This window comes from Trachurus trachurus (genome assembly GCF_905171665.1).
Source record: "Trachurus trachurus genome assembly, chromosome: 2".
NCBI lineage: Eukaryota > Metazoa > Chordata > Actinopteri > Carangiformes > Carangidae > Trachurus > Trachurus trachurus.
The window spans coordinates 265,801-293,345 of record NC_139914.1 but is presented as its reverse complement, the minus strand read 5'-3'; the positions used below and the strand labels follow the sequence as shown (position 1 = coordinate 293,345).

The following is a 27,545-nucleotide window of genomic DNA, read 5'->3' as shown; positions in this document are numbered from 1 at the left end:
CAACGGTGTACTAACACAACTGTTACATAGACTAAGTTGTGAAACAGCATAAATGTTCCAAGACTCAAGAGGCAGGAGGAAGATTGATGGAAAAGTTTTCCCAGGCAACATGGGTTGTGGTTTCACCCATTTTTCTTGCAGATGTACCCCTTCCCCAAAGAGAGTGGCCACTTTGACCAGGTATTGTAACAAGCATTTCTTATTACAAGTGTAACAAGGACCTGTAAGTACACCAAAATATACAATGTATTTACAATGTAAGTACATGTTATTACATGCAGTTACATAGGTAATTAAACTGTAATTAATTAGGTAACTACACAGGAACAAGGACCCCTTAAAATAAAGTGTTACCCTTAACTCTGTTACAGCAGCAAGTACAAGACAAAGCAGCCAGATAAATAAATAAAACACATTACAGCAGAGTGAGGACAGAGGAAAGTATGAATGTGCTTAGGAATGACTTGTAAACAGTTCATAAAGAAAACAATATTGATAATGTATATGGAACATTTTAAGTAGTTTTAATATTCACATCATAATTAAACAAAAAGTGTGCAGTGAAACAACAAAGCAGCAAACTAAAGTATATAGATGGACCATGGATCATGAAGGGATTAAGAAACGCCTGTCAAAAGACAAATACACTCTACAGAGAATTTATTCAACAGAGAACTAAAGAGGCAGAAAATAAATGTAAGTATCAGAATAAGTGAACCAATATTATAAAGCTCTGTAGAAAAGAAAACTATAGGACAGTATAACACCAAAAACAACACTAATGGAATATGGTATAAAATGTTATTATTAAAAATGGCTCAACACAATTAAGTTCCCCAACAAGCAATGAAGCAAAAAGAGCAGCAGGTCTATATATATAGTAGCCTATATAATATATAGCCTATTATTGGTTAGGCTATATTAAATGTGTGAGCAGGCTCCATCCAAATAATGTATACACCTCATTGTTGTTATCATCAATATATTGAAGCACCAGACCAGACTGCACAATGTTCTTAGATTTAATACATTTACACCTGTTGTGCTTCTGGCCACTTGTATTTGAGCTGCATGAACTTTACTTTAGACTATAAGAGATTTGTGCAATGAAACAACTTCCACTGCTCATCATTAAAGCAGAGTTGTGATGATGACGGATTATAGTTTTGGATTACTTTCACATTCAGTCAGTCCACAGTTGTCCACCACGATCTCTCTCTCTCTCTCTCTCTGACAGCATTATTATTATTAAAGAGGTGTGTCACCTTACGTCAGCATTAAGATCTGTTGTGTGTTAGACCATGGGTTAAACTTACGCCGGAATATCCCTTTAAATAAATAATGTGTTACATTAACATTTTTAATTTGGCTCCCAAATGTCTTTTTGTGCCCCCAAATATTTGACTTTTAAAAGTGTGAGTGGAGCCGTGCATGGAGTCCTGCAGTGTCCTGGAGGAAACTGGAGATGAGTTCAAACACACAGAATCACTGACAGGCTTTTACGGCTGATTGGAAGATACAGTCCCTCCATCTTCTCTTCCTCCTGCTTTTCCATGGATGTTTTCCTGATGTTTTCTAGGAAGCTCACAGTTCTTCTAGTGTGGGTGTTGTCCCTGCTGCAGTGGATCAGTGTCGCCCCCTGCTGACGCTCCTGACGACATCACAACAACACACAGAGGGGAAACACATGTTCTTCTGACAAGCGGCGGACTGAAGATCGATATTATTATTAATATTTTAACTCTTTATGGTTCAGTAGTAGAAATAAACAGCAGTAAAAACACCAGTCTCTCTAGTCTCTACTCAGATTACAAATGCCCCCCAACCCCCCCCCTCATTCCTCCTCCTCCTCCTCCTCCACTTCCTGTTTAAAGTTTACTTTCACTTTGTCCCCGCTGTTGTGTCGCCGTTTATTTCCTCGTGTGAAGGTAAGGTGAACAGTCTGAATGTTTTCCTCGTTAACACCTGTTATTACCTGGGTTCTCTGCTCTTCAACTTGTCGTTGTGTTATTGTTGTGTTATTATAATGTTACTGTAGCTGAGTCGGAGCTGTGACTGTGAAGTCTGGACCGACAGAACCGTGTCCGCCATGTTGTGTGGATGTTGTCGGTAGAAGCGCTGGAATAAGAGCAGAAGCAGAGTTGGTCGATGGTCAGTAGTTGAACACAGTGGTTCTTTGTGTGCAGCTGGAGGCAGCTGCCTGGATCAGCCTGTGGAGGAGGCGGAGATGAGCCGCTGCTCTCCCGCTGTCTGAGCCACTAAACGCGGCCTGAGCTGGTCGAGACAGCTGCTGGAAAACAGCTGGGACTTTGTCTGTGGTGAGTGGTCTGTCATTAGATTTACACTACAGGGGCCTCGTTTATCATTGTGGATACACCTTTTTTTCTTTTTTTTTTTTTACATGCTCTTTCCCCCGTTTTGTGCGTAGCCTACGCACTTTTCTCCGCTTAATTTGGGATCTGTCAAACCAAAACCTGTCGGGAGAAAGTGTCTGTTCTTTCTGTTTTTTCCCCTGTGCATTTATACTAGTTTGCTCCTAAATACTGGCTTTATAGGGGAGAGCCGGGTCGAGTGATACACTTCAAAGATGACGTTGTGTACACAAACATTTTTATCATGTGATCAACAACTCACATGTGTATTCTCTTAGTTACAAGTGTAATTTAACACATATGTTGGATGATCGCGCTGTTTTATAACTTTGAACGTAAGTTGACATTTGTCTCAAACGCCCCACCTATGCGGGTCGTTTGAGACACAGAGGAGGGACGGTTGAAACAGCATGTTTTAAACAGAAACTACTGAACTTACTCTCGTTTTTATGCAGCATATCAGACAACATAGGCTACTAGTGTACTCGTCATTGCCAAAATGTCACATAATTTCTCACAATAGCCTATAAATAGGTCAAATAAATATTTTTGTCCCGTGCTTAATTGTCAGGATCCGCATTTCGATTAAACTCACCCTTCTTCTTTTGTACGAGTTGTTGGACAACTGCATTTTCATTTCATTGACTTATTTCCCTGTCCTAAGTCATGTTTATGGAGACACAGTTGAACATATTGTCATTTTACCCTCGGCATTTCCCCCTCACTTTGCTTAATATCTGTTGATTCATGTCATAAACACGTTTTGTTCATAAAAAATATGTGGTTAGGGTTAATAAAATATACATGTTGTTCATTCAAATCGGTTGTTGTTCATTGCAAAACAGTTAGGGTATTAATTCGGTGATTTATACAGATATTGATCGCTCAATGTGTCCACAATCACTACGCACGGTGGCGTGAGGGACATTTGAAACAGCTGTATCAATCGTCCCTGCAGCGACTACTGACACTTCAACCTGTTTTGCCTCTAAACTTCAAAACTATGACATTGCATACATTAGGACCTGTTTATGTAAGAATTCAAATGTTGTTAGGTCATATTATTATTGCATGAAACACACAATACAACTTTTGATCACAAAAAAACTGCCGCACGTAAGATTTTACTTCCCGTAGTCAAAAACCGGTTCGCGCTAATAACTTTTGAATGGCGTGACGTCATTTCACGAGCTTTCCCAGGATTGGTCGGTGTTGAGTGCTGAAGGCGGTGACGAAATCTTGTGTGGTTTTCGAGGAAATCGCTGTGTATCAATCGACCCGGCGCTCCCCTAAAACAAATTTCGTTTTCTTTTGATATCATATTGATATTTTTCCCCTGCATGTGCATGCAAAGTAGCCAGACTGGACACACACACACAGCGCAGCAAGCCCAATAATGTCGGCGCAAATTGGTGAATTCTCTGGTCGTGGCGTGGCGGTTACAGGTAAAAATGAGAAAACATTATCATATTTTTTGTGTGAATAATATTTATTGTATTTAACAAAAGGGGGTGCTGCCCAACATCATTTTAGTAAAAGACACAGACTGGTGGACTTCAATGTTTTAGAATGTTTCAAAGTAGCCTAATAGTAACTGGTAGGGGAAACCCTGCTTTGAATTATTTGTGACATTGGGGCAGATTGAATAGGATTCTTCTTCTTTCCGCTCTGTTTCATTTAGCTTTGGGAGTTTTTTGTTTTTATTGTAGCCTATTTCAATGCGAGATCATTTTTCTGACTGATATTGCGTATCTCGCTTTCAGAGAAATTCCGCTTCTTTCCCCGCTCTCCGTCCGTCCGTCCGTCCGTTTTTTGTTTTTTTTTGCTCTCCATCCGTCCGTTGTCTTCACCGTCTTCCACTGACGTCACTCCACACATTTCCAGAGCGCACATGGCTAATTAATATGCACGTGCTGATTTGCATTGACCATATGGTTGTGTTGGGCCTTTCAGAAGGCGGAATGAGAGGCGTGTTCACATCCGCACTTTTCTTGGGTCCGGTGTGATTTATCAATGAAAATTGCGGAGAGTTATGCGTGCGCACAGTTTGATAGATCTGAAAAGGGTGTAAATATTTTGGGTGTACGCCATTTTTGGCTTTTCGCCGTACGTCAAAATTTTGTAGCACTTTTACACCCAGTTTGATAAATGAGGCCCCTGGACTGATGTGGACTTGTCTGTCATTAGCCCTCATGTTGTCCTGGGCTCATTTTGACCCCAAACCAAAATCCTTTCCTTCATAATTTGCTTGTTTTTTCATCAAACAGCCTGAAATTAACAGAGGTTGTTCAATATGGTATTAACAATTAGAATAAATTTGAAGTAATTTGGTTGAACTATTGAATTTAGTAACACTCTTTGAGGACAAAAAAGCACAAAACATAACATTATCACACAAAGTTGTGTTTTATCTTTTTACTCAACTTCAGACCAACCTATTAATACTAATTTAGCACCTCATTTATATGAAATAATACCTATTTTTTGAGTTTCACAAAACAGGTGGTTTGACTGCTAAAAAGCACAAAACATAACATTATCAAACAAATTTGTGTTAAAAGACAAATCAACATTCATTTCCAAAACATTTAACATTTAACAGCATACATTAAATCTTTCAAAACTAACGTTTCAGAATCAGTCTTCATTAAGAAACAGTCTGCATGTGTCCTCAGATGCAGGTGGTAATAGTGTGTTGTGTGCAGATGTGTGCATTGCATTTTTGACCCCAGAGGACAATGGATGTTACTATTTGCTGCCATAAAAAAAAATCTTAATGGAAGTTTGTCATATACCAGTGTCTGTTCATCCATCAATTCATTTCCCTTCACATTATTCAGATTTTCTGTTTTGTGAAACTCAAAAAATAGGTATTATTTAAAGACTGAGTAAACCAAATTCAGTAATTGTCTTCTTATCATATTAATTAGGCCTTAAATGTGTCCCTCAAAACATGTAAAAAGTATTTTTGCCATTCATAATTTCCTTGAGGAGCTAGGCCTCAGAGACTGTTCTGTGTGCAGGTTTTGAATGGCCGGGCCTACTTACATAAACCCGCCCCCTGCTCTGCTCTACGTATAAATACATTCAGCCAACTGGCTTCCGAGGTTTTCCGTCCCACTTGCTCTTGAGTCTAGCTGAAAGGTGAAACAGCAGCTAAGTAAATGTAGTTCATGTTCACACACAGGGGAGACCACTACTGTCTTGTTCCTTCATATAACGAGTTTACAGTGCTAACGTAACGTACTATTCACACCGTGATAAACCACAGTCACTGCAGGGAGAGAGACTGAACCTTCATTTATTTCAGGAACGGTACAGTTACTGTCGGCCGTAACCCAAAAGAAAGAAAAACAACAAAGACAAACTTGTCTACTAACGAGCCTCTGCTCTTCTCGCGCGCGCACACACACACACGCAGACAGGCAGGCTCGGTCCTCCTCACACCGCCCCCCACTCTCTCATCCTACCAACTTGGCGACTTTATCTTTTTTGTCAATAGCGACTAGCGACAAATCTAGCAACTTTTTCCGGTGTTGTTAAAGACGTCTCTCGTTTGTAGACTCTGATGTGAAAACACGTCAAGCACCGTCTTCAACGAGCCACGGAGCCGCCGTGAGCCCCGCCCCCCCCAGCCTCACCGGCGGTCAGTCTCACAGTGTCACGGTGCCTGCTGCAGTCAGAGACCCGCTCCGCTCCGCGCAGCATGACCGACGCTCGTCAGTCTGCTGCTTTTCACACTGATGCTGCTATTCGGACTGAAGTGTGCACAACATGCAGTAGTTTACTGTGTGACCCTACATTTCACTATTTTTAGTTGTTCACGTTCACAGCTGTTTGTGGGCCAAATGGCCATGACAAAATTAAAATACTTTTGTATTCAACAGCAACAGCTTTTGGGTGAATTCTTCATGTCATATTTTTAATAATGCACCAGGTTACTGTCCCAATAGCAATCCATTGCAGTTGTTGTGTGTGTAGCTTGTTTGATCCAGTGGTTTTCTACAGGGACAGAGACTGTGTCACATCAACTCAGTGGATCTCAGTCCTTGTGTGTGTCAGTGGATGGAAACAGTGGTCCATGGATCATGTTGCTGGGCTGCAGCTTCATGACGCCATCTAGTGGACTGATAGTAGAAGTACAGCAGCTGATGGCAGCTTCCTCTTCCTCACTGCTGTGTGTAGGGATGGGTATCGAATAGGGCCGAGACTTTAACGCATTAATTACGATTAATTAATTACACAAAAATTAACGCATTTTAATCGCACCGCGGAACGTTTCTGACTGGATGAGTTTCAGGCGTACTGATTACACTGGAGCACAATCATCTAACAAGCCGCACACACTGATCACTGCAAGGGAGAGAGGAGGTGAAAAGAGACAACAACACTGTTACCTGTTGTATACTGGCCTCAGCCTGTACCATCGCTAACACACAGAAACCAGTGAGTAACGAGTCAAAAAGCCGCCGACACTGAGCTGCCTGAGGAGTTTTAATGCAGCCTGAACGCAGCTCAAACCGACCCGGTGCCTCAGCACAGCGACCAAGCTTTGATAAACACACCTGATCCGCGCTGGTTTACAGTATCCTCCTGTAGTTTAGCTGGTCGCTACCGGAGCTTAATAAAAAAAATAAAAAAATAAATAAATTGCTCGTGGCGGGGAAGCTGAGAGCAGCAGAGTGTCCTCTGCTGCAGCTGAACATCTGACATGTGGTCAAGACGTTGCTACAGACCTGTCACTGTCCACGGTGCATTTCAGAGCTGTCTGTCTTCAGACTGTCCTGACCCAGTGTTTCCCATCGTTTGGGCCCGCCACAGTCTCTCACAGAAAAAAAAAAAATATATATTATTTTTTTCTCACGTGTGTCTACGTGCGGTGCGCCCGCACGTGGGAGAGGCGGCAGTTTGAGAGGCTGACTGGCAGAGATGAGAGCTGGTGAAACACTAGCATGGTTATTTAAAACACCATCTCTGATCTCTGCCTGCACATAGATACACAGACACGGGCGCACGCTAAAATCGCGCTAATTACTCAGCTGCAGCGCTATATCCCCCCCCCCCCCCCCCCCCGAAATACTGTGGGAAACACTGCCTGACCTGTCCCTGAACATCACACAGAGACAACATGGAGCTGTGTGATTGGTTACTGAGTTTTATTGATGTTTACAGCTGGCTGCTGAGTTCAACAAATCAGTAAATGCTACTGTGATTTAAGTAGCCCTGTTTGTTCACAAGTCTTTTTTTGCAAGTCCAAGTCAAGTCTCAAGTCTTTGGTCACGAGTCCAAGTCAAGTCCCAAGTCTCTAAAAAATCATCAATCAATCATCATCAAAACTCATGGGGGCGTGTCGACATGTCCAGACTTCCATACGGGCCTTCAGTCATATTTTGCAGCAAAAACATAAATAAACAGGAGGATTTAGCCTACAGTAGCCTGATATGTGCCAGTTATGCAGCAGCTAGTCCCCGTGAAGGAAAGTCTGATAACAAACGGGCGTTGTACCTCACATGTAGGCTACGGACGGTGCCGCTATAAAAAAAGAAAAAGCCAGTTCACAGTCACCTGTCACTCACCCGCAGCTGACTGCGCTGTCAGAGGAGCTCTGCTGTTCCTCTCTCTTTAGACACTGGTGTGTGGCTGCACTCTGTAGGAGTTCAATATGAAGATCTAACCTCCATCTGAATAACGTTACCGGTCATGTGGCGCTGCTCCGCTAGTGGTGTGTTAACGCCAAAAAAAAAAAAAAGATCGTCGGTCGTCCTGTCAGGAGGGAGGCACGAGCCAAAAAAATAATGATTGTGATGATTCAAAACTCTGGAGTTGCCCATGGTGAGAGGCGGCGAGCTGGTGTGGGTTTACTCATAGCTCCCCAGCTCAGCCGCCATGTGTTGGAGTTCTCCCCACTTAACGAGAGGGTCGCTTCCCTGCGCCTTCGGGTCGGGGATAGGTCTCTCACTGTCGTTTCGGCCTACGGGCCGAACGGCAGTGCAGAGTACCCGGCCTTCCTGGAGGCCCTGGGAGGGGTGCTGGAAAGTGCCCCAACTGGGGACTCCATCGTTCTGCTGGGGGACTTCAACGCTCACGTGGGCAGCGACAGTGTTACCTGGAGAGGTGTGATTGGGAGGAACGGCCTCCCCGATCTGAACCCGAGCGGTGTTTTGTTATTGGACTTCTGTGCTAGCCACAGTCTGTCCATAACGAACACCATGTTCGAGCATAAGGGTGTCCATCAGTGCACGTGGCACCAGGACACCCTAGGACGGAGGTCAATGATCGACTTTGTAGTCGTGTCATCTGACCTCCGGCCGTATGTCTTGGACACTCGGGTGAAGAGAGGGGCTGAGCTGTCAACTGATCACCACCTGGTGGTGAGTTGGATCCGCTGGCAGGGGAGGAAGCTGGTCAGACCTGGAAGACCCAAGCGTATCGTGAGGGTCTGCTGGGAACGTCTGGCAGAATCCCCTGTCAGGGAGGTCTTCAACTCCTACCTCCGGGAGAGCTTTGACCGGATTCCGAGGGAGGCCGGAGACATTGAGTCCGAATGGACCATGTTCTCCACTTCCATTGTTGACGCGGCCGTCCGGAGCTGCGGCCGTAAGGTCTCCGGCGCCTGTCGCGGCGGCAATCCCCGAACCCGGTGGTGGACACCGGAAGTAAGGGATGCCGTCAAGCTGAAGAAGGAGTCCTACCGAGCCTGGCTAGCTCGGGGGACCCCCGAGACAGCTGACGGGTACCGGCAGGCCAAGCGGACTGCAGCCCGGGCGGTCACGGAAGCAAAAACTCGGGTCTGGGAAAAGTTCGGGGAGGCCATGGAGGAGCACTACCGGTCAGCCTCGAGGAAATTCTGGCAAACCATCCGGCGCCTCAGGAGGGGGAAGCAGTGCTCCGCCAACACTGTTTACAGTGGAGGTGGGGAGCTGTTGACCTCGACTGGGGATATCGTCGGGCGGTGGAAGGAATACTTCGAGGATCTCCTCAATCCCACTGAAACGCCTTCCGTCGAGGAAGCAGAGGCTGAGGATTCAGAGGTTGATTCATTCATCACCCAAGCTGAAGTCACTGAGGTAGTCCGGAAGCTCCTCAGTGGCAAGGCACCGGGGGTGGATGAGATCCGCCCTGAGTACCTCAAGTCTCTGGATGTTGCGGGGCTGTCGTGGCTGACACGCCTCTGCAGCATCGCGTGGCAGTCGGGGACAGTGCCTCTGGACTGGCAGACCGGGGTGGTGGTCCCTCTCTTCAAAAAGGGGGACCGGAGGGTGTGTCCCAACTACCGGGGGATCACACTCCTCAGCCTCCCGGGGAAAGTCTATTCCAGGGTGCTGGAGAGGAGAATTCGGCCGATAGTCGAACCTCGGATTCAGGAGGAACAATGCGGTTTTCGCCCTGGCCGTGGAACGCTGGACCAGCTCTACACCCTCCGCAGGGTGCTCGAGGGTGCATGGGAGTTTGCCCAACCAGTCCACATGTGTTTTGTGGACTTGGAGAAGGCTTTCGACCGTGTCCCACGTGGCATCCTGTGGGAGGTGCTCCGAGAGTATGGGGTCGGAGGCCCTCTGCTGAGGGCTGTACGGTCCCTGTATGACCGGAGCAGGAGCTTGGTTCGCATTGCCGGCAGTAAGTCAGACCTGTTCCCGGTGCGTGTTGGACTCCGGCAGGGCTGCCCTTTGTCACCGGTTCTGTTCATTATTTTTATGGACAGAATTTCTAGGCGCAGCCAAGTGCCGGAGGGGGTACGGTTCGGGAGCCACTTGATTTCATCTCTGCTTTTTGCAGATGATGTGGTCTTGTTGGCTCCCTCGAGCCAGGACCTTCAGCATGCACTGGGGCGGTTTGCAGCCGAGTGTGAAGCAGCTGGGATGAGAATCAGCACCTCTAAGTCCGAGGCCATGGTTCTCGACCGGAAAAAGGTGGCGTGCACCCTCCAGGTCGGGGGAGAGTTCCTGCCTCAGGTGGAGGAGTTTAAGTATCTTGGGGTCTTGTTCACGAGTGAGGGGAGAACGGAGCGCGAGATCGACAGGCGGATCGGTGCGGCGGCCGCAGTAATGCGGTCATTGTATCGGTCCGTCGTGGTGAAGAAGGAGCTGAGCCGAAAGGCAAAGCTCTCGATTTACCGGTCGATCTACGTTCCCACCCTCACCTATGGTCATGAACTCTGGGTCATGACCGAAAGAACGGGATCCCGGATACAAGCGGCCGAAATGAGTTTCCTCCGCAGGGTGGCGGGGCGCTCCCTTAGAGATAGGGTGAGGAGCTCTGTCACCCGGGAGGAGCTCGGAGTAGAGCCGCTGCTCCTCCACATCGAGAGGAGCCAGCTGAGGTGGCTCGGGCACCTGTATAGGATGCCCCCTGGACGCCTCCCTCGTGAGGTGTTCCGGGCATGTCCCACCGGGAGGAGGCCCCGAGGAAGACCCAGGACACGCTGGAGTGACTACGTCACTCGGCTGGCCTGGGAACGCCTTGGGGTCCCCCCGGAAGAGCTGGAGGAAGTGTCCGGGGAGAGGGAAGTCTGGGGATCCCTGCTCCGACTGCTGCCCCCGCGACCCGGACTCGGATAATGCGGCGGACAATGGATGGATGGATGGATGATTCAAAACACGAGTCCGAGTCGAGTCTGAAGTCTCTGTGGGTGCGACTTAAGTGCCTCGAGTCCCCATCTGTGGTAATCATCATAGTGTATTGGCAGGAAAGACCATTTAAATCTGTATGTATCAAATATCGATTAATGAATTAATCGATACCGAGTATCGATTCACATAAAGTCAATCGGTACCACATTTCGGTACCTGAACGCACCTTCGTCGTGCGTCAGCGAGAGAGAGTGCAGTCTGCATGACCGCACACTTGCGCCCGCCCCCCTTCTCTCTCCCTCTCTCTCTCTCTGAAATGAGACGCGGAGAAGCGGTAGCGTCAGTCCGTCGTTTTAAATCACTACCTGAAAAACAGCCGTCCGTCATTTAACGTGAAGAACAGACTGTTGTGACAACAGTGGAGTCCTGCTTCTCATCAAAGCGCCGCCATTCAAGTCCTCGTCATGTAATGAGAGCACATCTAAACGAGGATGAAGTCTCCCACTCTCCTCTCGTCAAAACGTGAAGTCCACATGTTGCAGAGTTTGCTCTGCAGTTTCAGTTGTTTTTTTTATTTGACAAAGTTTCACACAGAGCTTTCTGATGGCTGCAGGAGTCTCTCCATGTTTCTCCTTTTCCCACAGTAAAAATGGACATTTTTTCAGACAAGACGATAGTCTCATAAACTTTTTTTTTTTTCATTGAATGACTATTCCATTATATGAAAATCATTGCCCATCCCTAAAACATAAAATACTCTTAAAGCCTGAGGAGTTGTGATGTTGTTACGTAAGAGGTAAATATTAAAATTTTAGACATTTAGATTTTTTTTTAATTACCACACACACAAAAAGTACCGAAAACAGGTACCAATTGGGACTGATATTGGTTCCCAGGTACCGAGTATCGATGCCGTATCGATTCAAATGCGAAAGGTACCCATCCCTACTGATATGAAGCGGAGAAGAAGAGCCAATCAGTGGAGGAGCAGCTGGAGACATGATGGACATGTGAGCTGCTGTGCAGATAAATGATGTGTGTTTCCTCTGCAGGTGAAGCTACAAAGTGTGTGTGAGCTGATGTGGATGTGAGCTCAGCAGCATGGATCAGTGTGAGGACAGAGAGGAGGGACCCCCTCCCTCTAAAACCACTCTGTGTGGGGGACATCAGAGCCAGACCACAGGTCAAAGGTCAGAATTTTAAACAGTCAGAAAGACTTTCTCTCTAAAAGTCAGTTGAGTTGAGATTACTTTATTTATCCCATAGGGCAATTCTACAGCTGACCACTGCACCACAATCGCATACACAAGCATACATACAATTGAGGAGGAAAGTGCAAGACAGTGCAAAATTGAGATCAGGTAAGATAAAAGTACAAAAGTATAATAAATACATAAGTAGGGCAATATACATAAAAAACACAATGTCAACAACAGTACTAAACTACAGCTTCAAGCCAACTGAGCATTCAACAAACTAATGGCAGAAGGCACAAAAGACCTAGAATAGCAATTGGTCTTCCTGAGAGGCTGCATGTAACGTCGACCTGATGGCATCAAGATAAATTCACAGACCAGAACATGATTATGATTAGGGATGCACCGATGCATCGGCTGAACATCGACATCGGCCAATGTTCGGCTCGTGAACTGCCATCGGCCATCGGCAAAAAAACATTCACAGATGGCAGTGGCCGAAGTTTATGTTGGTTTAAATGCCGCATGAACGCTGTGCTCGGGAGGAACCTTTCTTTTTTCCTTTTTTTGGGGGGGAAGATATTAGTGGTGCAACAGATCATCATTGATCCGTGATCTGTTGGATCAATATCTTCGGTTCGGCACATATGTGATCCGTGGATTGATTTTTGAAAAAAAAGTTGCACGCATGTTTAATAAACACACTTGTTAAGTGCAGCGCGGTCATGGCGAGCAGAGGAACGGAGGATCCTGAACGCCCTTCGTCATTTAAATCCCCTGTATGGGCTTACACAGAGAGGAACTCGTCTGGTCGCTTTTTTTCCTAACCTCCGCCGGGCCACGTGTATGTGTTTACAACGATGCCAGTGAGAAATCGATAAATGGAGCGGTGGATTACGTAACTGTTATAAACATTAGTGTCGCAGTGCCACAGAGACAAGACCTGGGACATGGACACCGCGGGGCGGCCTGGTAGACTACTACACTGATGTTACAACTAGAGAGACGCCAGGTGAAGGCAGAGAGCCTCCGTTCTCACTCGTTACCAGTCACAAGTCATATAGTTAACTATCACAATTACTCTGGGGCTTTTTAATTGAGGTAAAAATGTAGCATAGCCACGGGAGAAATCCTGCTTAGTTCCTCTTTCAGTGTACATTATACAGATTATTTTTAGTTCATCAACCATTTGGAAAAAAAAAACCTTTCATCATTCTGTCTCTGTGTTACTGCAGATAAAGGAGGTTAGGGAGAGAAGTCTAAGTAATTTGACATATTTGAGCATTTTATATAAAAAAAAAAGTAATGCTATAGTTACTTTTCCTGGTAACTACTTTTACCATGTAGCAACTCTAATACTAACTCTAGGCCACTGTAAGTGTTATAAGGTTATGTCAACTAAAAATTGACATTAAAGGTTGTTTTTGTTTCATAAATTTGTCTAACTGAATTTGTGCTCATTAAATAATAATATGATGAAGAGCTGAAAGACTTTTAAAATAGTTCAGTAATGTTTCTGTGGCACCAAAGACGGAATAAATAACAAAAAGAAAAAACATCGACAACAACAATCGACATCGATAACAACAAGTTGTTATTTTAAACATCGGTATTGGCATCGGCCCAGAATTTCACAATCGGTGCATCCCTAGTAATGATGCATGCTGCCTTTTGTGAGACCCGTCTTTCCCAAAGGGAGTTCAAGTCAGTAAGTTGGGTGCCAGTAATTTTCGAGCAGACTTTAACAATGTTATTTAAACAGTTCCTGTCCTTCACTGCCAGGCTGTTAAAACAGCAGATGAAAGAGAAAGTAAGGAGGCTCTCAATGTATGAAGAGTACACAGTACATAGAATAGAATTGGAGACCCTGAAGGAACTGATGTGTTTATTAAAAGATTGAAGATATTTTTCATCAGTTTTTCTCCAACATGCACATTTATCAGTTAGTTGTTTCAGGATCCAGCAGCAGAGACCAGACTCTCCTGAATCCGGCTGTCTGTCTTTAAAGAGTAACATGTCAATGGGCTGGATGGATAACTTTAAAGGAGGACGTGGATCAGCTGATCAGATGTAAGACAAAATTATAGCTGCTGCGCAGCGATGGGTCGAGTCGGGCTATTTTTTGGCAAATTTAGGCAAATTCTGAGCAACAAACAGGAGAATAGGAAGACAAGACAGTTGGCCTTATAACGTTCACTTTGCACCAGTTGAGGATTGAACCCGCATCCTCTGGAACCAAAGAGCATTGTCTATCGTACTGAGCTAATTGACAAGTGGCGGTTCAACAGTGGCTTCACAAATTGAGTAAGCCATTCACTGTTGTGAAGGCAGATTTAAAACCACTGTAAAAAGAGGTAAAATTCTGGTATAAAAATCTACTGTGACTCTAAGATTTTGTTCATGTATTTCACAAAGACCATCTGGTGTGTTAGTCAATTCCCTTGACGGGTCTTGAACCCACATCCCCTCGCCCCACAAACCAGCTTTTAACTCACTGAGCTAATTGTCTAGAAGTGAGACCTGCTGTGTGTCTTCTCAAATAGACTCAGGGGGCCCTAGTTTCCTGGACCGAGCGCAGTCTAGGCGCAGCGCAGCTTCAACACGCCAATGAGGCGTGTCCAGGTGTATTTTGCAAGATTGGTGGACAGCGCAGTCCGACGCAGGCCAGCACAGACACTCCCCTTGTCCGTCCTACCGGCGCAAACGGCAAAGAGGGAGGAGACAAGGCGTAAAGTGGGATTAACACAGCCGATTCAGATCTTCACTAATCAAATGTGTTGGCCCTGTGATAGACTGCTGAGCTGTCCAGGGTGAACCCCGCCTCCTGCCCAAAGTCAGCTGAGAAAGGCTCCAGCTCACCCTCGACCCTAGTGAGGATGAGCTGTATAGAAGATAAATTAACTTAAAGAGATATCGGTGAATGAGGCCCATTGTTACAAAATGTAGGAAAAGAAACTCATTCACATGTGTAACCCTTAAAATAACTTTGCAGAGAATTATTTTGAAAACCTACAACTGTTAAACACGAGTTGTGTTGTTGTTTCAGGATCCAGCAGCAGAGACCAGACTCTCCTCAACCCAGCTGTCTGTCTTTAAAGAGCAACAACTCAAAGGACTTGATCATTTTCTTTAAAGGAGGACGTGGATCAGCTGATCAGATGTAAGCTGCAACTGACAGTCAGACTCAGGTTATTGTAGAAAAGAACCAGTTTGTACGACGTGTTGTTGGACCAGGTCTGAAACCAAAGTGTCTCTGCCTGCTGTGAACGTCCTCAGGGGACATATAAAGTCCATCTTGTATTATCTCTCTGTCCTGATGTTGACTTGACACTGATTCCTCCACAGAGTGGACCAGGAGAGCTCAGAGGTTCCCAGTGGTCAGTCTGCCCAGCAGCATCAAACACACCTGGACTCCATATTTATGGTGAGGACATGTCCAACAGCTGCTGTTACATCTGTTGTGTTCACCATCATCTCCATGCTGCACTTTGACACCAGTGGATTGTCAGTCTGTCCAACATGGATCTGATGTTTGGCTCCATGGTTTTAGTTTGATGCTGTCACTCACAGAGTTTCTGTTCCAGCTGCTGGAGGAGAACATGGTCACTTTTGTCAAGAACGAGCTGAAGAAGATCCACAAGGCACTGAGTCCAGATTACCCAGAATGCTCAGGGAGTCAGAGGGAGGATGAGGAGGTGTTGGACGGTGAGAATGAAGAGCAGAGGAGGAGCAGCAGAGAGGCATTAGTGAAGATCACAGTGAACTTCCTGAGGAGGATGAAGAAGGAGGAGCTGGCTGAGCGTCTGCAGAGCAGTAAGAGGATTTCTCTAAAGATTGAACATGATGGACAAATGAGACGTTCACTGACATCAACACATGGAGGGAAACATGTTCATATAGTCGTTATTTAGAGAAATTAAAATGTTATATTTCCTCATTAATGTTTTTTCTTTTTTTTCATTCAGAATATTTTGGTCCAGTTTGTGGACGTAAACTCAAATCTGTCCTGAAGAAGAAGTTCCAGTGTGTGTTTGAGGGGATCTCTAAAGCAGGAAACCCAACCCTTCTGAACCAGATCTACACAGAGCTCTACATCACAGAGGGAGGGGCCGGAGGGGTCAATGATGAACATGAGGTCAGACAGATTGAAACAGCGTCCAGGAAACCAGACAGACCAGAAACAACCATCAGACCAGAAGACATCTTTAAAGCCCCACCTGGAAGAGACCGACCAATCAGAAGAGTGATGACAAAGGGAGTGGCTGGCATTGGGAAAACAGTCTTAACTCAGAAGTTCACTCTGGACTGGGCTGAAGAAAAAACCAACCAGGACATAGACTTCACATTTCCCTTCACCTTCAGAGAGCTGAATGTGCTGAAGGAGAAAAAGTTGAGCTTGGTGGAACTTGTTCATCACTTCTTCTCTGAAACCAAAGAAGCAGGAATCTGCAGGTTTGATCAGTTCCAGGTGGTCTTCATCTTTGACGGTCTGGACGAGTGTCGACTTCCTCTGGACTTCCACAACACTGAGATCCTGACTGATGTGACAGAGTCCACCTCAGTGGACGTGCTGCTGACCAACCTCATCAGGGGGAAACTGCTTCCCTCTGCTCGTCTCTGGATAACCACACGACCTGCAGCGGCCAATCAGATCCCTCCTGAGTGTGTTGACATGGTGACAGAGGTCAGAGGGTTCACTGACCCACAGAAGGAGGAGTACTTCAGGAAGAGGTTCAGAGATGAGGAACAGGCCAAGAAGATCATCTCCCACATCAAGACATCACGAAGCCTCCACATCATGTGCCACATCCCAGTCTTCTGCTGGATCACTGCTGGAGTTCTGGAGGAGCTGTTGAAGACCAGAGAGGGAGGAGAGCTGCCCAAGACCCTGACTGAGATGTACATCCACTTCCTGGTGGTTCAGTCCAAACTGAAGAAGGTCAAGTATGATGGAGGAGCTGAGACAGATCCACACTGGAGTCCAGAGAGTACGAAGATGATTGAGTCTCTGGGAAAACTGTCTTTTGAGCAGCTGCAGAAAGGAAACCTGATCTTCTATGAATCAGACCTGACAGAGTGTGGCATCGATATCAGAGCAGCCTCAGTGTACTCAGGAGTGTTCACACAGATCTTTAAAGAGGAGAGCGGCCTGTACCAGGACAAAGTGTTCTGCTTCGTCCATCTGAGTGTTCAGGAGTTTCTGGCTGCTCTTCATGTCCATCTGACCTTCATCAACTCTGGACTCAATCTACTGTCACAACAACAAACAACCTCCAAGAAGACGGAAACAACAACAGTCAAATCTGTAGAGACAAACTTCTACCAGAGCGCTGTGGACGAGGCCTTACAGAGTCCAAATGGACACCTGGACTTGTTCCTCCGCTTCCTCCTGGGTCTTTCACTGGAGACCAATCAGAATCTCCTACGAGGTCTGATGACACAGACAGGAAGTGACTCAGGGTCCAATCAGGAAACAGTTCAGTACATCAAGAAGAAGATTAAAGAGACTCCCTCTGCAGAGAAAAGCATCAACCTGTTCCACTGTCTGAATGAACTGAATGATCGTTCTCTAGTGGAGCAGATCCAACAGTCCCTGAGATCAGGACGTCTCTCCACAGATGAACTGTCTCCTACTCAATGGTCGGCTCTGGTCTTCATCTTACTGTCATCAGGAGAAGATCTGGATGAGTTTGACCTGAAGAAATACTCTGCTTCAGATGAGGCTCTTCTGAGGCTGCTGCCAGTGGTCAAAGCCTCTAACAAAGCTCTGTAAGTGTAGAGTTGGATTTATTCAGCATTGTTCTTTTAGGTATCTATTTATTTGCACACACACACACACACACACACACACACACACACACACACACACACACACACACACACACACACACACACACACACACACACACACACACACACACACACACAATTCCCAGCGACTTAGATACTTTCTATGCAACATAATCAGTATGCTCTTTCCAGCTACATTTTCCATCAACCATGTCTACCAGAAAGCGAGCAGATGCTACTTTAGTAATGTTGGGAATTACCATAGGAAATTGGTGGTTGACAATAATTATTAAGCATTAATAATCAATAAGCAGGTCAACTAACTAACTAGTGTGTGTGTGTCTGTGTGTGTGCGTGCGTGCGTGTAGCCTAATGGGGGGGGGGTCAGATGTCAGATGTCAGATAATGGACATGATGTGGCTGTTTCCACGTGTTCCTCAGGTACACACACAATGGCCACAGTCACGTTGCTCACACTGATTACTCTGATACGAACGCTCGTGTTTGGGGCGGAGTCCCTTATGGGGGCTTGTTGTGTTATATAGGCAGGTGTGTGTGGGTGCGTGCGTCTATGTGAGTTAGTAGAGAGGAAAAAGGAGAGAGAGGAGAGAGGGATCAAAGGGCCGACTGGTCACACAAGTCAGGGATGAACCCAATCTCGTATCCAATACCACAGTAAGGATAAAATAACTGACGCTCAGATATCCTCTCTGGTCTTCTGACGCGGATACGGAGAATTGCGTTCAACACGTGACTAACAACTAGTTAATAACTAGTAAACACACAGCAAAATCAGCACAATCAACATAACCGGACGCGGAGGTCCTCAAAAATAAACACAAATTCACACTAATTCTAGTCTCTGCCCAGACAAAAGCTCTCTTACTTTCAATAGAAGCGTGCTTCCCGGCGCTGAAGAGGTTCGTCGACCTGATGGTGTACGGGGCAGCTGTAGCGTCCTACAGTGGGATAAACTGGTCGTCCTCTGGAAGGGTGGCAGAGACGGAGGGCCAGCAGAGTTAACTCTGATGACGAAGCGGGGTCTTCGGCGGGGTCCCATCTCGTGAAGAAAGGCGATCTTCACTTCTGCGGTAGATGCGGGAGAGAGAGAGTGGCGGTTGCTTGGCAGTCTCCACGGGATCCGGCCGTTTCAGATGAAACTTGAGGCAGTTTACTTGTCCAGCAAGCTAAGAACTGCGGCCTAGGTCTTCAGTTCAAACGTTTGGAGTGCTCCCTTTTAGTAACTTGTTGCGTGAAGCCGGAGCTCCTTGCAGCACTTCATCACACGGGAAAAAGCGGGGAGCGGCGCATCGCAGCGGCGCATCGCAGCGGCACTTAAGCCTTTGCTGACGTCACGGGGGTCCCTGGGGCTTCCCCCAGGTGCTGACCAATGGGAGGCCAGTGTTTGACCATCTGGGTGGAATCACACCTAGGTGTGATTTACCGGACGTTTTGCCGCTGGCGCGCATTCTTTGTTCTCAGCTGGTTTTATGGTCCTTTGTTTGAATAATGTGGACAGTAATCTCAATGCCATCCAATATGAGCTTCACGTCATTTTCATCATATTTTGTCCTACCTGCAAGTAGTAGAAAAAGAAAGAAAATAAGAACAAATGTAGGTTAGTGGGCCTGCAATTGAGGACTTAACCTCTTTCAGTCTCCAGCTGGTTCAGAACGCCGCAGCAAGGTTTTTTTTGTAACTATATTTTTTGGCTTTTCATGCCCTTATTGATAGCATAGTTAAGAGAGACAGGAAATGGGGAGACACGCAGGAATGAGTGCCCGACGCGGGATTCGAACCGGGGCCGTCTGCATTGAGGACCTCAGCCTCCACATGGGGCGCCTGCTTAACCTCTTGCGCCACTCGACGCCCCCGCAGCGAGGGTTTTGACAGGAGTTAGGAAGAGAGAGCACATCACCTTTAGACTTCACAATCCACAGCCATGAATCACCAAACACCACCTCACACCATCCAGCAGTAAATAGAAAAGAAGAATTTGCAAAAAAAGAGGAAAATAGATTCCCTCCTCTGCTCTCTGCTGCTGCTATCCTCACAGAAGACTTTGTGTAAAAACACTTCTGTCTTTTAAACAGGACAGATAATAAACTTCTCTCTTCTTTAATTCCTCATGATCATCTCTTCAGACTGAGCGGCTGTAACCTCTCAGAGAGAAGCTGTGAAGCTCTGTCCTCAGTCCTCAGCTCTCAGTCCTCTAGTCTGAGACACCTGGACCTGAGTAACAACAACCTGCAGGACTCAGGAGTGAAGCTGCTGTCTGGTGGACTGGAGAGTCCACACTGTAGACTGGAGACTCTCAGGTGAGGATCCATCCAGCTGTTCATCTGATGCCACTTGAACACAGCAGCAGGTGTTGACAGAGGGTTCCTGTGTGTTGTTGTGTGTGTTCAGTCTGTCAGGATGTCTGGTCACAGAGGAAGGCTGTGCTTCTCTGGCCTCAGCTCTGAGCTCCAACCCCTCCCATCTGAGAGAGCTGGACCTGAGCTACAACCATCCAGGAGCCTCAGGAGTGAAGCTGCTGTCAGACGGACTGGAGGATCCAGACTGGAGACTGGACTCTCTCAGGTATGGAGAGGCTGCAGCAGCCTGGCCCCGTTCACACCTGGTCACACCTGGTATTAACATCTGTCTCAGGTGATCCATGCAGTGATGACATCAGATCCCATCACTCAGACCATATCCAGAGGTGGTGTAGGCCACAGTGAAGCTCTGCCCACTCCACTGACGTCCTCTGTCACAGTCTGACTCGTCCCAACACAGTTTATACTGAAGCCAAAATCTCAAGAGTGTTTCAAACATGAGCTGTGCAGCTTTGATCAGCAGTGATGGGAATAACAACGTTAAAATAAACAGTGTTACTAACGGCACTACTTTTCTCAGTAACAAGTAATCAAAAACGTTACTGTTTCCCCCGTTACAACGCCATTACTGTTACTGTTACTATGCGCCGTTACTCACCGTTGCTTGACTCAAGAAATAGATTACCATCAGAAAATAATACACCCATTTAAGTGTAAGTTATATAGGCCAGCAAAATTGTGAGAAAAACACACACATCAGGTAGGCCCAGTTTGGATGGGTGCTGGATAAAGGAGGAATAAATGAAATAAAGAAAAAATCCGCACACCATAGGAGCTCCCTTCAGAGGATTTAATAGCGTCACGCTATTCGTCCCGTGACGGCACGGGACGAATACATATACCGTTACACCCCTAATAGCTCGTTTTTACAAACAGTTTGACTCAAAGGGCTTTACATGGCATCATAACAACATCCTCTGCCCTCACATCGACTGAGAAAAAAAACGTGCAATAGATGTTGTTACAGACAAGAAAACAGTTTATAAGACAGAATGTAGAAAACATGTTAGCAAGAGTTGATGAAGGCAGCTTCTGGTGGGAGGGAAGGCAGGGAGAGCAGGCCAGCTTAATGGGAGGACTGGACTGGTTCATGGGAAGGGAGGGCAGGCCGGTTTAACATCAGGGGAAAGGGCGGGAAAAAGCTGTCTGGAATTGACCGACTTGCTCAGTACTCCTCCACACAAGAAGGCTCAGTGACGCGCTGAATCACTTCGCTGTTCAGCTGTTTGGATCAGCGGCGTGTGGAAGAACAGGTGACTGTTACTGTGCGTCTGTCCCATCCAGGGGCGTCACTAGGTTTTAAGGACAGGGGGGGCTTAGCCCCCAGTAGATGCACAGGATGTGAGAAAATGTAGTGCGCAAGCACGAACTTTCACAACAGAAAAAACAACAACAGAAAAAACACAATATTTAGAATTTAGAGTAAATTTAGAGTATTGAATCATAGGCTAGTTGAATCTAAGAATTCAACTAGCTAAAAAAGTGAACCTGAGTAATTTTTCAGGTGTTTGACTATCATGGATATGTCCAGGTGGACTGGAAAACTAATTATATTTCATTAGTAGCCTGTGTCATAATGGTTATACACTCCATCCAAATACAGATGTTTTTGGCTCTTTTTGATTTCACCCAGACCTCTTCACATTTTCCAATTCAAATAAGACCAGACAACAAAAATGAAGTGCGACTCCAACTGGAGCAGATATTTATGGTAAAGAGTGCACATTTCACCCTAGAAACCCCTTCATCTTCTACACAACCAGGACCTTCACAAGAAATTTCAGATTTTTTTTTTCTGAGCTGAAATAGACATTGGGGGGTTGTGCAAATGACTGACCCTGAGAATCATTTTAATTTGAATATTCTGCTTTTATTAGTAGTTTTATTTGGACTAGGTTTAAAAAAAAATATATATTTATACCTAGCCTATATTGTTATCATGCTGTTTTTATATATTCCTGTGTCTTACCTGATCTTCTGCATATTCAGGGCATGTCTCTGTCTGGCCTCTCCCTACAGCATTTCTCTCCCTGTCTGTCTGTGCTGCTGCAGTGTCACCAGATATCATTAATATTTTAAATGAATCCATTAAATAATCTGTTTTCACTGCTAAATGTTATTTTCTTTAACACAGCCAAGCTATTAAGTACCAGATGCATGTTACAGTAACACATTACACACATAGGCTACACAGCACACACACACACACACACGGCGCATGAGACAGACAGAGAGAGAGAGAGAGAGAGAGGAACACACACAGGAGTGTTCAGGATCCCCGTTTAAAAGTTTTCCCCACCAGAATCTAGCCGAACTTTGGAGCATTATTTAGCCCGTTTTCTGACAAGCTATCATGCCATGGTTGGTACCAACAGAAGCCTAGCGTCTCCTGGTTTCATATGATCCGTTTACAACGCAATTAATATTTCACATGAATTCAAATTTTATCGCGGTCATTTTGACAACACTGCTATTTAGAGATGTAGTAGCTTACTGTCTGATGCCTGCTAGTCCTCTTTTAGCTACAGGTGGACTGACTCTCTCCCTCTGTTGACATCAGAGCTCCTGCAGCCCGTCACTGCAGGCTCGAAGCGGAGCTTCAAACAAGCCGCCGCTACATGGGCGCAACCAGCTGGGAAGGGGGGTGGTCACACACTCAACAAACTAATTAAATTAAACAAATCAGAAATAACAAGAGACAAATGCGGTGACAGCTGGGGTTCTTAAAAGGAGAATATATGTCACATATATATATAAAAAAAGTCACATAATAAAAGAACACCAAATTATTTGGGGGGGCTTAAGAATATTAATGACGCCACTGGTCGCATCATTAAAGAGGAACTAAACCCCTAAACCACTTTTTTCTGCTGAAAACAAATATATTTGGGTATAAGGTAGTGTTGTTGCTTGATTCTGGTCCAACTTTTGACATTTTAGTCAAAATATTTCAATTTGGTGTATTTTGTAGTAAAAATGTAGAGTGACTGCCCTCTATGGGTTGAAACACGGCTATTACAATCAAATTTTTCTATTGGCTGAGATGGAGGCAGATGACGTTTTGGAGGCAGCTTTCGTCACCGGCCACCAGCTCCCCGACCAATCAGCACCGGCTGCTGCCTGCCTACGGTTGCTAGGCACTCTAGCTGCTCTGCTGCGGCTAACGGCTGCTAACAGCTGCCTGAACGGGAATCGTTATTGCGGCCGGCGCTAACGAGCCGTTAACAAGCTAACGAGCCGGCGGATCGGCTGTAGATGCTGTGTCACGGCTCTGGCGTCCTCTCCTAGTAGTGTCCGCGCTACTAGTGCTGTTAGTCGCTCGTTAGTAGCTCGTTAGCCCTAGCAGAAGTGTCAATGTGTGTTTATTACTTTTTTTTTCTCTTTTGTGTGATTTCGCGGGTGTGAATGGGGCGCAGGGGGTCGGAGAGTGCTCCTGAGTCCCGCCCATAATCAAGGCATTTTTTGAATCTCAAGCTTAGAGTACGTCATCCAAAACTGAGGGGTTTAGTTGCTCTTTAATGGTTGCAGCGGTGGCGGAAATAATGAAGCAGCAGCCGCTTACCATCACTGAAACGCTCGGTGGAATCTCGGATTATAAATACGCTGAGCTGCGAGCATCGTATCTCTCTTGGTAAAGCACACTCGCTGCAGCAACCCCGTTCATTTCCACCCGAGTCCCGACAGTCCCTTTACTGCTCACTTTTTCTCCCTGCCCCCATCTCTCTCCAGCTGTTCTTTCAAAATAAATACATAAGTCCCCGGAAAAAAACAACAACAACACTGACTCGTGAGTAGGGCTGCACAATTATGGCCAAAATGATAATCACGTTTATTATATCAATATTGAAATCACGATTACTAATCACGATTATACATTTTGTAAAACATGTTTTTTTTAGGGCCGGGACTTTAACGCGTTAATTACGATTAATTAATTACACAAAAATTAACGCGTTAAAAAAATTAACGCATTTTAATCACGTTTCTCACTGGATGAGTTTCAGGCGTACTGATTACACTGGAGCACAATCATCTAACAAGCCGCCAACACTGTTAATATAATACATCCATGCACTGATCACTGCAAGGGAGAGAGGAGGTGAAAAGTGACAACAACACTGTTACCTGTTGTATACTGGCCTCAGGCTGTACCATCGCTAAGAAACCAGTGAGTAACGAGTTAAAGTTATGGTCTACGATTTGGAGCATTGGTAATTATTATTTACATCGTTTATACAGCGATTATGGTCCTGTGGTCCGATATACACGCGGCCCTGCTGAGCTGCTGGTCTTCCTCCTCTCCCTGTCACACAGCCGCAGCTGAGCCTGAGCGGGTCTCTCTGCACTGCGGCGCTGCAAAGCTCCAGGCCCCGGTCTTTCTGCTCCTCTTCCCCAGGCTACAGACCTGTCAGTGTCTCATGGTGCATAGGGCGGCACGGTGGCACAGTGGTTAGCACTGTTGCCTCACAGCAAGAAGGTCCTGGGTTCGAATCCCCGGTCGCCCAGGTCCTTTCTGTGTGGAGTTTGCATGTTCTCCCCGTGTCTGCGTGGGTTTCCTCCGGGTACTCCGGTTTCCCCCACCACTAAAAACATGTCGGCTAGGTTAATCCTCCAGTCAGTGCCCCTGACCAAAGGCACTGGCTCATAATCTGGAGTTGGTCCCCGGGCGCTGCACCGTGGCTGCCCACTGCTCCTCAGGGATGGGTTAAATGCAGAGAAAGAATTTCACCGTACTAGCTGTATATGTGACAAATAAAGTACCTTTAACACAGCACCATGTGCCCGGTCACCCAGCGCGAGGAGTCTCCCTGTAGCATGAGGCTGTCAGCGGTCGCCGCGGTCCCGTTGCCGGGGATGGCGACGACGGCAACTGGCACCACCTCATTACCGGCTGCATCTGGACTGGCGCCGCCGCTATTAGTAGGCTGGCGCCGAGCACAGCCGAGCTACAGGGAGACTCTTGGCGCTCAGGCTGCTGCAGCAGCGGTGCTGAGTTTATGTTGAACAGGTAATCTTTGGTTTTATTGTGGAAGTTGTGACTGTGAATATGACATTTTACTCCGCATTCGGTTTCTGCAGGCAGCAGCAGGCTTGTTGCTTGCTCCGCTCTGGGGGGGAGGGGTGGGCGTGTTCAAAAAAAAAAAGGAAAAAAAAGCGCTCGTCGCGGGGAAGCTGAGAACAGTGGAGTTTCCTCTGCTGCAGCTGAACAGCTGATATGTGGTCAAGATGTAGCTACAGACCTGTCAGTGTCTCATGGTGCATAAGACTTCAACCTCAGAGCTGTCTGTCTTCAGACTGTCCTGACTGTCCCTGAACATCACACAGGGACAAACATGGAGCTGCCTGTGTGATTGGTTACTGAGTTTTATTAATGTTTACATCAGGCTGAGTTCAACAAATCAGTTTATGCTTCTGTGATTTAAGTAGCCTAGTTAAATACTACAGTAATCATCATAGTGTATTGGCAGGAAAGACCATTTAATCTGTATCAAATATCGATTAATGAATTAATCGATAATTTGCATCCCTAGTCTGTTGGTCTTGGTTAATTACCACCTTGAAAAAAAACTATGTTTTGTTGCTTAAGCTTATGTATTCAGTCATTCAATGGTATACTAAAATCCATGTGAAAAAAAAATGCTTCTCACTGTTCTCAGGTCAAATATTTATATGCGATTAAAATGTGATTAATTGCGATTAATTAATTACAAAGCCTCTAATTAATTCAATTAATTTTTTTAATCGAGTCCCAGCCCTAGTTTTTTTATTTTTTTATAACGATATGTGAACAAGTATACAGTATTGGTGTAGAGGAGAAGAACATAAGACTTGAATCAGAAGAAAGTGAGTGTAGTGAACAGTGTAATAATCAGTGTTTGTGGCTGAATGTGTGTGCTGAAACACATCTGACTCCTTCTTCTATGTGCTCAATGTTCATCCAGACATACCAGCCTCCATGTGAACACAGTGATAAAACAGTGTGTGTGTGAGAGCCATGTAATGTCCATGTGTGCATGCTGACAGAGAAGGTGCTGCTCTGACCCCCCTCCTCCTTTCAGGGTGGAGCCTGCTGGAGTCCCATGGTTGACACCAGGTCTGAGGAAGTGTAAGTCTGTTTTTACTTTGATTCATTGAAACAAAGGGACATATTCAACCATCTTCACACTGTCACATCACTGACGTCATGAGTCTTCATCAAACTGTGTCTTGTTCTCTCCATCAGATTCCCGTCCACTCACAATCAACACAAACACAGTGAACACAAACATCAAACTGTCTGACAACAACAGGAAGGCGACACGTGTGGAGGAGGATCAGTCATATCCTGATCATCCAGACAGATTTGACCAGTGTTGTCAGCTGCTGTGTTCAACTGGTCTGACTGGTCGCTGCTACTGGGAGGTGGAGTGGAGAGGAGGGGTTTATATATCAGTGAGTTACAGAGGAATCAGGAGGAAAGGACGCAGTGATGACTGTAGGTTTGGAAGGAACGATCAGTCCTGGAGTCTGAACTGCTATGACGGTGGTTACAGTGTCTGGCACAATAACAGAGGGACACGTATCACCTCCTCCTCCTCCTCCTCCTCCTCCTCTGACAGAGTAGCAGTGTATGTGGACTGTCCTGCTGGCTCTCTGTCCTTCTACAGAGTCTCCTCTGACTCACTGATCCACCTCTACACCTTCAACACCACCTTCACTCAACCTCTGTATCCTGGGTTTGGACTCTGTTCTGGTTCCACAGTGAATCTGTGTTGAGTGAACCAGAGTCTCCTCCGTTCACAGCAGTGTTAATTTTGTCAGCTATTTTTCAATTTAGTTTTAGTCTTAGTCTTGTGTCAAATGCCCTGATTAGTTTTCGTCATATTTAGTCAGCTTGTATTCTTTTTTGTTTAGTCACATTTTAGTCAACGAAAAGTCTTGGCATTTTAGTCTAGTTTTAGTCAAAGAAAATCCAAAGTATTTTAGTCGAGTTTTAGTCAATAGTCTTTTTTTAGTCTTTGAAAGGAGATTGACAGTATGTTAATCACAATTAATTTAGTCAAATCAATAGATTAATTTTAGTCTTTTTCTCACTCATCTCACAAGATTTATGTCATTATTACCTGATGAAGTAGCTCCACATGTTGAATGATTAGGAATTTCTTCCAAGCATGATGTTAGCAGGGAGCTTAAACTTTCTCTGCTGGGCCCCCCTTTGGCTGATAAGAACATTTCCACACACACACCCCCCACCCACCC

At 45.7% G+C, this 27,545-nt stretch overlaps 1 protein-coding gene across 1 annotated transcript; it reads left to right on the top strand.

Annotated features, from left to right (window-relative positions):
- The first annotated feature begins 1,897 nt into the window (after positions 1-1,897).
- LOC311000680 (protein NLRC3-like) lies at positions 1,898-27,480 on the top strand. Its single transcript, XM_083991439.1, has 10 exons — positions 1,898-1,928; positions 11,995-12,132; positions 15,185-15,298; positions 15,484-15,562; positions 15,723-15,951; positions 16,104-17,907; positions 20,073-20,246; positions 20,338-20,511; positions 26,366-26,412; positions 26,530-27,480. Exons 2-10 carry the CDS (start codon positions 12,044-12,046, stop codon positions 27,060-27,062), a joined length of 3,243 nt encoding a protein of 1,080 aa, XP_083847565.1. The 5' UTR covers positions 1,898-1,928; positions 11,995-12,043; the 3' UTR covers positions 27,063-27,480.
- The last annotated feature ends 65 nt before the right edge of the window (positions 27,481-27,545 follow it).